Source organism: Caretta caretta, chromosome 17 (assembly GCF_965140235.1).
Source record: "Caretta caretta isolate rCarCar2 chromosome 17, rCarCar1.hap1, whole genome shotgun sequence".
In the NCBI taxonomy this organism is placed as follows: Eukaryota; Metazoa; Chordata; order Testudines; family Cheloniidae; genus Caretta; species Caretta caretta.
The window spans coordinates 9467546-9481339 of NC_134222.1; the positions used below are offsets into that span (position 1 = coordinate 9467546).

At 39.9% G+C, this 13794-nt stretch overlaps 2 protein-coding genes across 6 annotated transcripts in view; one reads left to right on the plus strand and one right to left on the minus strand.

The window, feature by feature from the left end:
* NF1 (neurofibromin 1) overlaps nucleotides 1-13794 on the minus strand; it is a 170139-nt gene that overhangs the window by 37009 nt on the left and 119336 nt on the right. For all 5 annotated transcript variants that reach the window (XR_012665362.1, XM_048824502.2, XM_048824501.2 and 2 more), the window contains 4 exons: nucleotides 5885-6317; nucleotides 5340-5680; nucleotides 2943-3145; nucleotides 1613-1806 (listed from right to left, as the gene is read on the minus strand). Coding sequence is in view for 4 of the 5 variants with exons in the window: in XM_048824502.2 (XP_048680459.2) it covers nucleotides 1613-1806; nucleotides 2943-3145; nucleotides 5340-5680; nucleotides 5885-6317 (1171 nt within the window). In the remaining variant the exon portion in view is untranslated. The remainder of the gene's footprint in view (nucleotides 1-1612; nucleotides 1807-2942; nucleotides 3146-5339; nucleotides 5681-5884; nucleotides 6318-13794) is intronic.
* Nucleotides 7337-13609, plus strand: EVI2A (ecotropic viral integration site 2A). Its single transcript, XM_075120841.1, has 2 exons — nucleotides 7337-7582; nucleotides 11742-13609. Exon 2 carries the CDS (start codon nucleotides 11755-11757, stop codon nucleotides 12523-12525), a length of 771 nt encoding a protein of 256 aa, XP_074976942.1. The 5' UTR covers nucleotides 7337-7582; nucleotides 11742-11754; the 3' UTR covers nucleotides 12526-13609.

Here is a 13794-nt window from a genome sequence, read left to right on the forward strand (position 1 = left end):
GGAACAGACTTTTGAGCTTAATTCATAATTAGGTTAGAGGCCATTGGGGAGAGGGGCTGTCATACTATTTGCCCATATTAACATATTATGGAACGTGTTCAATTTTGTTGGTTTAAACAAGGAGCTTTTATGCCTGCTCTTGAAGTATCCATGCAACTATTATGGTTATAACAGGAATGCCAAAGATATTTCCTAGACAAGGTGGATGAGAATATCTTTTATTGGACCAACTTCTGTTCGTGAGAGAGAGAGAGAGAGAGAGAGAGAGAGACAAGCTTTCAAGCTTATCCAGAGCTCTTCTTCAGGTCTGGGCTACAACAACGCTGCATACAAAGATACTTCCTGAATTTTCAGGTTTCTGTAGAAGCCAGGAATGTGTTATTAAAAGCCAGAGCTCAATATTTAATGTTAATAGGAAACTTTACGAGAAGTTGTGTGTGCTGCGATCAACATACACGGTTAATATACTGACGTGCTGTTAAAAGAAGAAAACTGTTTTGGCACTAATATTAAATGACTGTAGAATGCCTGTTTGCAGTGTTATTGTAGCCATGTTAGTCCCATGATATTAAAAAAACAAGGTGGGTGAGGTAATATCTTTATTGGACGAACTTCTGTTGGTGAAAAACTTTCAAGCTACACAGAGCTCTTCTGCTGGTCTGGAAAAGGTACTCAGAGGCCACATTTAACTACAAAATTAACTTGACCTAACTTACACTGGCATACAGCTACCGCAGTAATTACATCACTTGTGCATGTCTACACTTTGCTCCTTGTGTCGGCAGTGCACATCCTCATCAGGATCGCTTGTATCAATTGCACTGATAGTGTGGGGCATTATGGGATGGCTCTTGAAAGCCAGTAACAGTCGACATAAGCAATGCAGCGTGTACACTGACATTGCGTCAGCCCAACTACATTGACCTTGATTTTATGCTGCATGTGGAGGTGGAGTTAAGTCGGCATAATGGGGCAGTTAAATTGCAGGGAGCAAAATTTAAGTGTAGACACTTCAGGCAAGTCTACACTACAAAGTTAAGTTACACTGACCTACAGCCACTGCAGTTCGGCATGTCCACACTAGCGCCTTCTGTCGGTGGTGCGCGTCCTCATTAGGAGCACTTGCACCAATTTAATTATCAGTATGTGGCACTGTGATGCACTGACAGCGGGAGGTCCAGGCAGTGGAGCTCTGGCTGTCAGCCACCGGGGCTGACACCTGGAACAGTTGACGCAGTATCTACACTAACACTGCATTGACTTAACTACATCAACCTAAGTGCTACACCTCTCGTGGAAATGGAGTTATTAGGTCGGTGTAGTGGGTGACTTACACTGGTGGGAGCAACACTGTAGTGCAGGCAGCTTACATTGACTTAACTCTATAGTGTAGACCAGACCAGTGTGTCACAGCTAAATACAAGGCGGAAGAGATTGTTAAGCAAAGCAGTTAACACATATTCAAAGGACCATTCAAGGCAAGTGGTCCATTGATATCCATGCAATCATAGGACAAAAAAGAAGGGAGTGTGTGTGTGCGCATGCGGATTATAACCTATATCTCATTTACACTTTGCTGTTAAAGGCGATAATGAATTTATGCAGTCAGTACCTGTCCAAGACTTCCCCATATCTTTGCTTGAATGGAAGGATACATCTGTTTCTCATTTATTGTCATTGTTATAAGCTTATCAAGAATAGCTGTGACTCGCTGGCGTTTAGCATCATCATTGTGCTTACAGAATCGGACCAGATTCGACAACCAGGGAGTCATATATTCCAGGCAAAGGTGTTTCAGTTCAATACCTGAAATCAAAAACTAATGTTATTGTAACAGAAGGCCATTGATGGTCTCTTCTCTTTACATGTGCAGAATTATTTGCAAGCACTTTTCTTTACAATTTTATTGTCCAAAGATAAAGTCTAGGTACCTAGACAAAAAAACTGTAAAAGATCAGAAGTAGGATTATTGTGTGAAAGGTAAAGCTTTAAAAAGAAACATACTGTTCTAGTGACATCCACAACATACATCTTTAGAAAGCTGGAAAGAAGAGTGACATCTTAATTCATGCTGAAGAAATGTAAGAGAAAGGGGCTCAAAGCTCGTAAACACATTAATATTAAGAATTTACATAGTACTTTTCATCTGCAATGTGCTTTCAAAACGTTAATCTTCAACACCCTCATGAAGTAGGTATAATCCCTATTTTACACATGAGGAAAGAAAGGCAGCTATGTTCCAAGATACAGCCAAGGTTAGAAGAGAATCAGACCCTGGATTAGAATTCAAATTCTGTGTGTCTCTTTTAGATTATTAACAATGTGTGTAGAGGAAAGATCCTACATATCTTTTGGGCATATATTTTCTAGACTTCAGAGTTTATCACCAACATGGAACTCCGATTGTGATTTGTGTTTATTTCTGGTGAATTTGTGACACTAAAGTAACCCTCACCAAAGTAATCATTGTACACAACTTTCAGAAGTGATGTGGAAGAGCTAATATACAGTAAGATGTTACCTAAAAAGCATTATCATTGTAAACCACTGAAACCACTTGTACAATTTGTCTTATGTTAATATCAAAAAGTCTAAAGAATGTCTAGACATTGATTCTATAAAAAAAAGAGGGTACTGTTCAAACAGTTCTGTGAATGAGGTAATCTTGTCTTTACAATGTTCTCCATACGAGCAGATTCCAGTCTGTATCTTGACACTGCTTGGTTCCAGAGCACTTCACCACTTGCTGATTAGGTCACAGATATAATGGCTAAACTTGAAAAGCACCTGCAGATGCTTTAGGCTGCATTTCTAATTGAAGCCTACTGTGCTAATGGACTGACTCAATAACATGAGAACATTTATTAACTCTATAACAGAACTGAAAAGCTTGAACCGTTTCAAATTCAGTGTTAGCATTAGAGAAAATGAATGCTACTTACTAGATTTGCTAAATCCAGAAATACACTCTTCCAAAAACTCTAAGGTAAGGTGTGGCTCATTAGCTGCCAGAGTCTTACTAATTGACACAATAAAAAGGGTGTTGTTGGCAGGGATACACAGACCTGAAGTCTCCAGTAACTGGCCCTCAATCTTTAAATTAAAGGTACAGGTTAAGGCACACAGAAGATTATAGGCAGCAGACCTGCAACAAAACATAAGTGATGCAATTTAAATTTTTTTCCTATGCATCTAAAAAAATGTGTACACAATAAATAATTCCATTAAAAACAGTAGAAGAGTGGTATTAATGTCTCTTAAAATTCAGTCTAGTGTTGCCATGCCAACAGGGACGGCAGGTTTGTATAATTTTGATGGTGCCCAGAACAGGTCCAAGTCCTCCTCCCACTCCCCCCAACCCCCGCCCACACACCTGCCTGGTAAGCTGATACATATTCTTTTAAATAATATACAAATGGACGGGAAACAATAAGTGATTAACAGTTTCCCTATATTGCACCATGTAGGGGGGGGGGTGAGGGCTCTGGGGGTTTGGGAGGGGCTCAGGGGTAGGGCAGAGGGTTGGGTGTGGGGGGGCTGAGGGCTCTGGCTGTGGATGAGGGGTTTTGGGTGCAGGGATTCATGGTGCGGGGGGGGCTCAGGGCTGGGGCAGAGGATTGGGGGGCTGAGGGGTTTTGGGTGCAGAGGTTCATGGTACAGGAGGGGGCTCAGGGCTGGGGCAGAGGATTGGGGGGACGAGGGCTCTGGCTTGGGGTGGGGGCTCTGGGGTGGGGTTGAGCTGGGGATGAGGAGTTTGGGGTGTGGGAGGAGGCTCAGGGCTAGGGCTTAAGCTCCTTCTCCTAATAACCCTCTCTGACAAACTGAAAGAGCATCACTGAAGGGCTCCATGTCTAGTTACTCTTGGATGCAACAGATTAGAATGATACGTAGGGGGGAGGGAGGAAGGAAGAGAAGAGGGCTACCAAGCAAAAACCTGACCCAGGGTTTTTCAGACCCATATAAAATCAATGTGTACATTTGAATTTAGGTATTTTTGAGATTGTGACTAAAACCAGTTCATCCTCGGAAAATCTCTCCTTAAATATTGCACATGTAACATTGAAGTGCTTATGTCTTACACAGGTACATTTTACACAGTAATGGCAATAAGGCAACTTTAGAATTCTCCTATGCATTAAAATGAATGCAGGAAATATTGTCACCTTTTTCCCCACAGAGAACAACATATCCTATAAAAATTAAATGGCACATGTCTGTATATTATACTGTGTCTATATAGGTACATACACATATACAAAGCTGGCTAGGAACTGGAATTCCCATTATAAATTCTGAAATTTCAAAAAAATATTCTTTCCAAAACTGAAAAACTGAAATTTTTTAATTTTTCACAGAACAGGAATTCCAAATTCACAGACCTTTTTGAAATGTTTGAGGTCCCCCCGAAAATCCTGCACTCTGGGGAGCCTGGAAGCTGGGGATTCCAAGCAGCTGGGAGCGTGAAAGCCCCGCTTCTGAGGTAGTCCACCTGATAGGTTGGAGCCAGGGACCCTGAAGGCCTCGACTTTGAGGCAGCTTTTCTGGAGGGCTGCCAGAGATCTAGGGCTTCTAGGCTCCCTGTCAGCAGATTGCAGAGATGCTGGGGAGCTTGGAAGACAGGCCTTGTGGGCTGCTGAGAGCCCAGGAAGCTCCCAGACTCTCAGCGCCTTGTCAGCCTGCCAGGTGACTAACCTGGCAAGAAACCAGGTAGGCTCGTGAAAGAAACCTGCCCAGCAAGCAGGGTTCCATAGCAAACCTACCTGCTTTCTCTCAGACAGGGATGTTTCCATAGAACATTTTGATTTACATGAACCTGCCTGTTCCACTGGAAGAATGCTCAGTTGGAAAGTTTCCAGCCATCTCTAATATGTATCTTCCTATTGTTTATTCTGCTTTCTAGCTGCAAAACAGCCACTTATGCCCCAAGACTGAATTCTAGTTTATGTTTTTAAAAACAAAGCCAGGAGAAAGATGTGAAGAGTTTTAGGATGAGATGAGTAAAGTGAACTGGCATGCAAACAACCATACGATATTTTGTTACGCAATCTCATCCTTCAAAATTGACATTTTTTTTACAACGATAAAGAGATTTTTCAGAATAAGAATTAAGACTTCCAAAACTTTTACAGTTAACCTAGTATAATTTATGCTTCATTTTCCCACCATGGAGTAGTTGATCTTTCTTTGGGAAATATCAATGTTACTCCTAGATACATTTCAAGTTTGTGAAACTTTGGTGAAAGAATAATTATGTTTGCTGTAAAACACTTACTAATGGGGCAACCTTAGAAATAAATTAGCACACATTTTGGTCAAGGTAAGGGTTAAGAGATCTCTACCGTAAACTAGGGTCTGAGCTTCCCAGGTTAAGCAATGCTATATTCAGTAGTGTTCCAGGGACATCCTTTGGACGGATTTTAGTATGTTGTGGGATGGAGTCTGGTTGTGACAGCTCCCATCGAGTCCGTATGTGAATGATGGACTGCACGATGGCTTCGCACTCCTGATGCATGAAGGTGAGTGGTGTGCCTTGGTTGGCAATGGTTAAGGTGAACTGATTCTCATCAACTAGACATATCTCCTCAATCTCAGAGGCATAGTAAATGTCATTTAGAAATACTGTCTGTCCCAGGACTCTTGTTCGATCTGCTGATGTTACCTGCACAGCGGTAGACCCAACCTTAGAAAGGAAAGAGAAAGTATAACTTAGTAGCTGTAGCTAAGAATATGAAGAATGAACAAGATCTGTTATCACCAGTGTTATGCATGAACTATATTGGTCATGATTTCTCCCTAAGACTTCATGACAGTAAAATAGCATGCATGTCTATAATGCCAAATTATACATAGCAATTTGGTAGGAAGGGTGTTAAATGAGACTTACTTTAATAGAAACTTTGGTGTCTTTGTGGGCCAGTTTGAGAGCATTGTGGAATACTTTCAAGTCTTCTTCCAAAGCCAAGGTAGCAGCTGGAAGTTTCTGCTGGTCATGTTCAATGTGTTCTGCCAATTTCCCAGGAGAGTCTATGAAAATAAGCCTTTTGCTGCCTTTCAGGCCTGTCAGAAGCCTCTCGTGGTATTTGGTGTATTCCCTTACCCAAGAGTTGCAATTGTAAATATAAACTGCTGAGACATTTTCATAAGCGAAGCCTGGAAAAACTACAAACCACTTGGAAAGGAAGTCTGTTTTAAAGCGATTGCTGGGCCCGGCGTGAGTGAGGTCCACTACAATCTCATATGGCTTAGCATAGTATGGCTTCAAAGTTAGAAGAACATGGTATATCAATAAATCACCATTGATCTGACCTGTTTTGAACCTAAGAAAAATAAGAAAAAACATTTCACATGTTGTTCCATGATTTCTCTTGGTTACAGTAGGGGGAAAAAAATAGATTTAGCTTGCATGTAATCCTATACCAACTCCAGATATTCCAAAACAATTGTACTGGATCTGCAGAGACCATGTAGGCAATAGGCAAATAGCATCTGTTACCATTAAGCTGTAGCTCATATTGGATAACGCAGTTTAGATTCTCTCTCTACAAAGTAAAGGGGCAACATTATCTCAGCAAGGATTCCTCATCAAACTCCAATGTATACACTTTTCCACACTTGCAAATTACACCCATGTTGAAACATAAAAAAGGTAATTTAGGATAGTGACGCTGCCCTAATTAAGCATCTTCAGGCACTTCCATTACAAATCCTCCTTTGAAGGGTTTGTAACTCACACACTGCATTTGCTGTAGGTTGAAACTTGGCATCCGACTGCCTAATTGGATGTAAGAGTGGCCAAATGACTAGTATAAATGTGCTTGTTAGATTTTCTGAAAACAACTAAATCTTTCAGATAATTTAAGGCAGTTTCTGATTTGTGTAGTTTTTAAGTAAAGCTGCTCTGCATCTTGAGAAGGACAGTCACCTTCCAAAATTAATCTAGAAGATTTTTAACATGGCAGGTATAATTTTACGAGGTACCATTAACCCAAATTATAGTCAAATTCCACAGTAGCGTGTGGAAATCTGAGACACTTCTATTTGCCTCCAGCTTCTCTGTGCTGCCATTACCTGGACTCTTCTAGCAAAGCTGGAGATTCTGTAAAGACAGAATTCACACAAATACATGCAATAAAAATAAAAGTTAAACAAATACTGATTGCACTGGAGACACCATTTTTATATAACATGTAGGAGAAATAATCTGGCATAAAGGTAAAACATATATGGTGCAGCAAGTAGAGAGTCTCTGCCCTAAGGACAGAATTTTTTTTTCTATTGCACTTCCTGTCATTTTGAGAGCTAATTTGAGCAAATTGGTGCTTTCCTCCCCCCTCTAACATGTCATGGTAGAGTTGCAGTGGAAAGGAAGTGTGTCATCTCTGTGGTTTAGTTTTTTGAGTGAGGAAATACAACTACATATTTTAGTTAGATTCACTTAAAAAAAAATAAATCACCATCTTCTAAGTCCATTTGTTTTATATTGCTGGTCGGTTGAATCCCAAGAAAAAGATCAAGAAACTGCGTGGTTAAGTAATAGAATAATCTGAAATTCAACTCTGAATTTGACCATACTTCTGGCAAGGTAGGTCCATATTTGCTTTCTTACACTTTGCTTTTGAGTTTGTTAGAATTTGTAATGCAAAAAATGTTTTTACACAACTTCACACAAGCCACTACAATACCCCTGACAACTGCGATCAAGAAGTGAAATACTATCTTTTCCCAACCAGTCTATTTAGCTTGAATACAGGAAACTTACTAAAAATACAGATGTTATACTATGTTAAAGGGAGTTTATATTTCAGAGTCTGAAGAAAGCATTAAGAGTGTCAGTCACTAGTTAGCCCCGTTTTGCCTATGTATTGTAGATCTTACTATATACTAACAGAAGATCCTATCTATACCTAAGCATGAAGGGGTAAATTAAAGAGAAAGATAACCTTTAATGATCAATTCCTTTGCTTTTGTGACTTTAAATAAAACCATTAACATTTTGTCAACAAAGTTTATTTTTAACAGTGCATCTGGTCTGGAACACTACAATTAACAGTGGGCTCATTGTACTGTCAGTGGAAGTATGCAGAAGCACTGTTGCAATTGTGTAATGGAAACATTAGGTGTTTGAGATTCTTCCATTACAATAATGAATGGAACAGTACGGGGCAGACCCATCTCAAATGGCTCAAAATACCTAAAAAGGGTAGTTCATTCTACTAGGGAATAATTTACATGTTTTACTTCAGCTTTCTCCCTCTACTTTTTTGCCACGTTACAAGGCATCTTCTACAAACAATCGGAACCATTTTGAGATAAAAACCTCACCCCTCCTGCAGCTTATATCACAAGCTAGTTTTCAGCTCAGTTTGAAAAGGAGGAACTTTACCTTACCTCAGAACTACAGTCTAATTTTAACTTAAATATGAACTGCAGAGAAAACAAACATTTGTGCCCTTTACTACTTCTTTATGATGCATGAAGCCAAACCCCAACTCAATCTGTATTTTTGTGTGTGTGTGGTTTTTTGTTTTTTTTTTTGTTTTGTTTTTTCACAGTAGACATACCAGGAATATTAAGTCCTTACTTCCCTCACTTTCTGGAGGACCCTGGCATCTCTAAAGGACATCACTATTCAGCTTCTGCAAAGATGCCAAAAATCCTTTAGCAAGTTCACTTTTCTACACATTTGTGATTCAATGCATTAGGTACTATGGTAGTTATGTTACAACTTTTGACTATAATTAAAAAGTAAATAGATCTTTTCTAAGATGCTTTGTTTGAGTGGAAGAAAAGGTATTTTGTTCAGCAGAATAATCTTTAAAGCAGTAGTTTAAATACACATTTGTGAGAACAGTCATAATATTTAGTCATTCCAATTTAAACAGAACATACTATATAATACTGGAATAAAATTGTGCAATTTGAAATATTCACAAGTAAAACCAGGTAAACTAGGTAATAATAAGGATGATCACCTCTAATTTCAGATATCTTTCCCAAGTATGCAATCTGGAGGAAATTACATCACTGACACAAAATCAGCAGTGTATCTGAGGGTTGCAAATGCTGCAATCCAAAAAAAATCATGTTAATTTTCATACTTTCATTATTGTTTTTGTATGTTGGTAGAATTTAAGTATTCCAATCAAGACTGGGTGGATCCCATTTTGCTAGGGACTGTAGAACCACAGAAAGTCCCTGCACGCCCCAAACGATTTATAATGTAAGGCCTTCAGTCTTGCAAAGAGCTCTATACATGGTCAGAAGCCTGCTGGAGATCAGCTTCTTGAAGAATAAGGACCCAGGTTACAACAGATAGACCAAAAAACCCCCCAAAACCTACATATGGGGAAAAAGAATGGAAAGACAATACCAGAGCACACTAAGCATTAGGCATAGTGCATCACCTGCTTATTTTGTTAGTATTAATTTTTTAAGTCACAGTCTTTATAGCAGGTATACTTGGAGGTGAGCAGTCTGTCTTCTTGCCAAATTCTATGGCTGAAGATGATGCACAAATTTGAATACTGTGCAATTGTAGAATGGAAACATGCAGTTGGTAACAATGTGATTTGCACAATCTCTCATATTTCAGTGAAAACATTTTTCGCATTTTAGTGACGCTACTACTTCTTATATCTTGTGTAAGAAATTCCAGATCACTTTTCCTTATTCATCCCCATTTCAATCCCCAAAAGAAATAGACTATACTTAAAATACTTTGTTTGGCACTACTATAGACATTTCTTTTATCTATGTAATGGATATGAAAGAAACTGGGACACTGTCAAGCTGGGCTTTTGCACTGTCTGCGTTACAAACTCAATCCCCTTCCGGCAGCATGACTGCCTCCAGTGCTTGGTTCAAATTTGTCAGTTGTAATTAAGAATTAAAATAAATGCAGCTTATATTCAAGCTAATATGAATGCTTCCTGCACTGCTAACATCCATACATCTAGATTACAGAAAAAGGGCACAATTCTTTTTTAAAAAGCCCATAGAATCATCAGTAAATCAATAAAAATACTGTAAACTCAAAAAAGAGACAGTTTGCTGAAAATTTACTAAAGAAGATGCCTGGCAGCTGCATTCAGTCTTTAATGGATTAATATGAGCGGATACAGTAACTTACTGCTGTCATCTTTAAGATTGTGTAAAATTGGTATCTTTTTTTTTGTTTTTAAACATGGCTACATTTCCTCCCCTTTAAAATTACTTCATTACTCATTCAGGAGAGTAGGAGGTGGGAACAGGCTATAAATATTCCTTAGATCAGAGGTTCTCAAACTGTGGTCCACGCATCACTGGTGGCCTGCGAGCTCCATTCAGGTGGTCTGCGGATAGTTCCCTCTAAGGTGTGCACCTGGGCGGCTGCACACGAGAGAATGAAGGGCCACCCACGTGATTAGTGGAGCCGTGAAGGCGGGACGCTACTAATTAGGTGCCTGGACCCTGGAAAACACACATGTAAGGTGAGGTGGTGGCCTTCGGGGGAATAGGGGTAGATGGGAGGGGGCAGTGGGCAGAGAAGAGGGGGTGGGGGGGAATTTGGGATGTGCAGGGCTGCGGCAGCCAGAGGAAGAGGTGACTTTCCCCAGCTTCAGGGCTGCAGCTGCTGGGGAGAGAGAGCTCTCCTTCCCAGCCCCAGCTCCAGCTCGGAGGGCTGCTGCGGTGTGGGAGAAAGGACACATCAATCGCATTAGAAAGGTAACAGCATGGATATAAAAATATGAGTTGTGTGCTTTTATTTGTAGAAAAACCTAATTAAGGTTTTTTATATAGCGCTTTTATCAAAAGTGCTTTATAATAGTTAGCTAAAGGTACAAACATCTGGAAAGATCATTAAGTGGTCCACCGAGATCCTCAGCAATTTTCAACGTGGAAAAAAAAAGTTTGAGAACTACTGCCTTAGATTGTTTTCTCCTGTATTTCTAAAAGCAGAAGTGATTGATTCAAAGGTGCAACTTGCTCAGCTTTAAAGAGAAGGAGCTATGACAGTATTCACTCATTTGCACGCATAGAATCATAGAATATCAGGGCTGGAAGAGACCTCAGGAGGTCATCTAGTCCAACCCTCTGCTCAAAGCAGGACCAACACCAACTAAATCATCCCAGCCAGGGCTTTGTCAAGCCAGGCCTTAGGATGAGATTCCACCACCTCCCTAGGTAACCTATTCCAGTGCTTCACCACCCTCCTAGTGAAATAGTGTTTCCTAATATCCAACCTAGACCACCCACACTGCAACTTGAGACCATTGCTCCTTGTTCTGTCATCTGCCACCACTGAGAACAACCGAGCTCCATCCTCTTTGGAACCCCCCTGCAGGTAGCTGAAGGCTGCTATCACATCTCCCCCCTTCTCTTCTGCAGACTAAACAAGCCCAGTTCCCCCAGCCTCTCCTCATATGTCACGTGCACCAGCCCATGAAACATCACTCAGTAATTTGAAATGTCCTTCCTCCCCCGAACTTTTCTTCATTTTCTTTTTTTCTCCTTAAGTCTGTAGAAATCTGTTAAATAATACTGAAGACCAAACACAGGAACACCTACTCTTCTGGAATTTAAGTAGCTACACGCTTCATAACATGCCCAAAATGCATGAAGTCAAGTTACTGCAAAGAGAGAGTTGTCTAACTGTAGATATAGCATCTGCCTAACATTTCAACAGAGCTCCAATTCAAACCTTCAACATCAATACAGGCATAGAATTACTAAGCTAATACTATATTTTTATATTTTTACAGGTAGCTACCGGATATGAACATGAAATTGACAAGGCGCTGTAATTTTGCTTTTATTGTTGCGATCATCTTTTCATTGTGCTTGCAAATCAGAGCAAACAACACTGACCGTCCCCGGTTTACAAATGAGAGATATTTGGGTACCATTACCCAAAACATAAGTGAAAACCAGAGTACCACTGAAGCCAGTACAAATTTTATTACGCAAAACACAGATTACAATGGGGAGTCAACTACTACTTTTGAAACGCAGACAGCCGCCTTTCAATCAACATTTGGTCAGGAACCGTCAACATTTTCCCCCAGCTTTCATCTTACTTCTGCAGTTCAAGACCCTTTGACCACCACGAAGACCCAGATTACAACAAAAACTGAACATTGTGAAGAAAAGAATAAATCTCTGATATTAATTTGTTTTATTATAATAGCAGTGCTTGTTCTTGCTTGCACATTTCTATTTCTGTCAACTGTGGTAATGGCAAACAAGGTATCGTATCTCAAAAGATCTAAAGAAGGAAAGCGCATGCCCAGAAGTAATGGTGATTTTCTGGTTAGTAGCAGTTTATGGCCAGCTGGATCAAATACATGGCAGAGGAAGTCTAAAGAGCTAACAGGGACTGACTTGATGATGCAAGACCTGATATCAGAGACAGCTAACACAGTTCAAAAGAAAAATGCAGTTGAAACAACTGAGAAACTCACTAGGGGAAGAGCTAATGATCAGAAAAATGAACAAGCCTCAAAACCATGTGACAGCATCGTAACCAATTTTATAGTTGAGATTTAAATAAAGCTCAGATTCCTAACAGAGACGACATTGTAGCCTTGAAGTAACATAGTGACACACAGGAGAACCAGGTTCACATCCTGGATTTGGTTTTCCACTGCATAACAATGGGAACTCTAGGCAGTAGCACACAGCTCCATAGGAAAGGAGCACCCCAACTTGTGTGCAATCAACCTTTCAGTCATTTGAAACAGTACCCTGCATTGTTTTAAAGGGAGACCTCTCCATTAGTGCTTTGAAAGAAACTGGTGGGCAATGGAGCTGAGTGGGGATAAAGCAACAAAATATTTAGGATATTAGGGCTGCAAAAGGAACCCCACAAAGGCCATGGGGACAGACCAATAGCCTAGTAGGTATAGAATCCGCAGAGTGCTATTTATGGGTATACGATTACTTTTTTATTTTAAATGAAGCTCGTTTCTCTCTGATGTAATCAGTGACCCACAAACCAGTTGGTTAGAAGACCACTCTGATACTGCAAACAGAATTCTCAAGAGCTCCTCAGCACATTTTTGTAGATCAGAGGTTCTCAAATTGTGGTCTGTTGATCACTGAAGGTATGCGGAGAGCTGGCTGATCACATGGTGCTATCTCCTCCTCGTTGCCATCTGCTTAATTATATTAAGAAACAGTTAAAAATAACTAACATGCAGGCAACTGCTGTAGTTGTTAGAGAGATGCTGCATGATGAAAAATGGGAGGAGAGGGCCATGAATGGGGAAGTGTTCCCTCAGACTAACTCTATACTAAGATATGCTCTGGATTGTGAAGAAGTTTGAGCACCCACATACTAAGTGTTGTGTGAGTCAACCTCTAAAAAACTAGCATTTTCAGTTACTTATGCTGGCATTTGTTTGGCTGCAACTAACTTTAAAGCAAATATATTGTACAGTCAAGATACGATTTCTGCTCTTCTTCTTTCAAAAACCATAATTCAAGCCTACCTTGCTTTTGAACTAATTTAAAGTCAACTGTATTTGCTGAGCTTTAAGTTTGTGCAAAAATATATAAAGCTTGTTTTATACGTAACATGGTTGCAGTAAAACTCTTTCATTTGGTAACCCCAATAAAAACGTACAATAGATTTTGAAACAATCTGACTCATTCATAATTATGGTATAGAATAGATTGGGGTTTCTATTGTAAGGAAACAACTTCTAGAATATTAATTCTCCAGAATGTTTACTAAGGGCAAAATTACGTCACTCTGGAGAGTGAAAAAGAAATGCACTTACGTAGTTTTTTTTGTTGTGGATTTGCTTGTTTATA

Bases quoted from the DNA above. Each gene is read 5' to 3' on its own strand.
- EVI2A (XM_075120841.1), top strand. From the start codon at position 11,755: ATGAACATGAAATTGACAAGGCGCTGTAATTTTGCTTTTATTGTTGCG.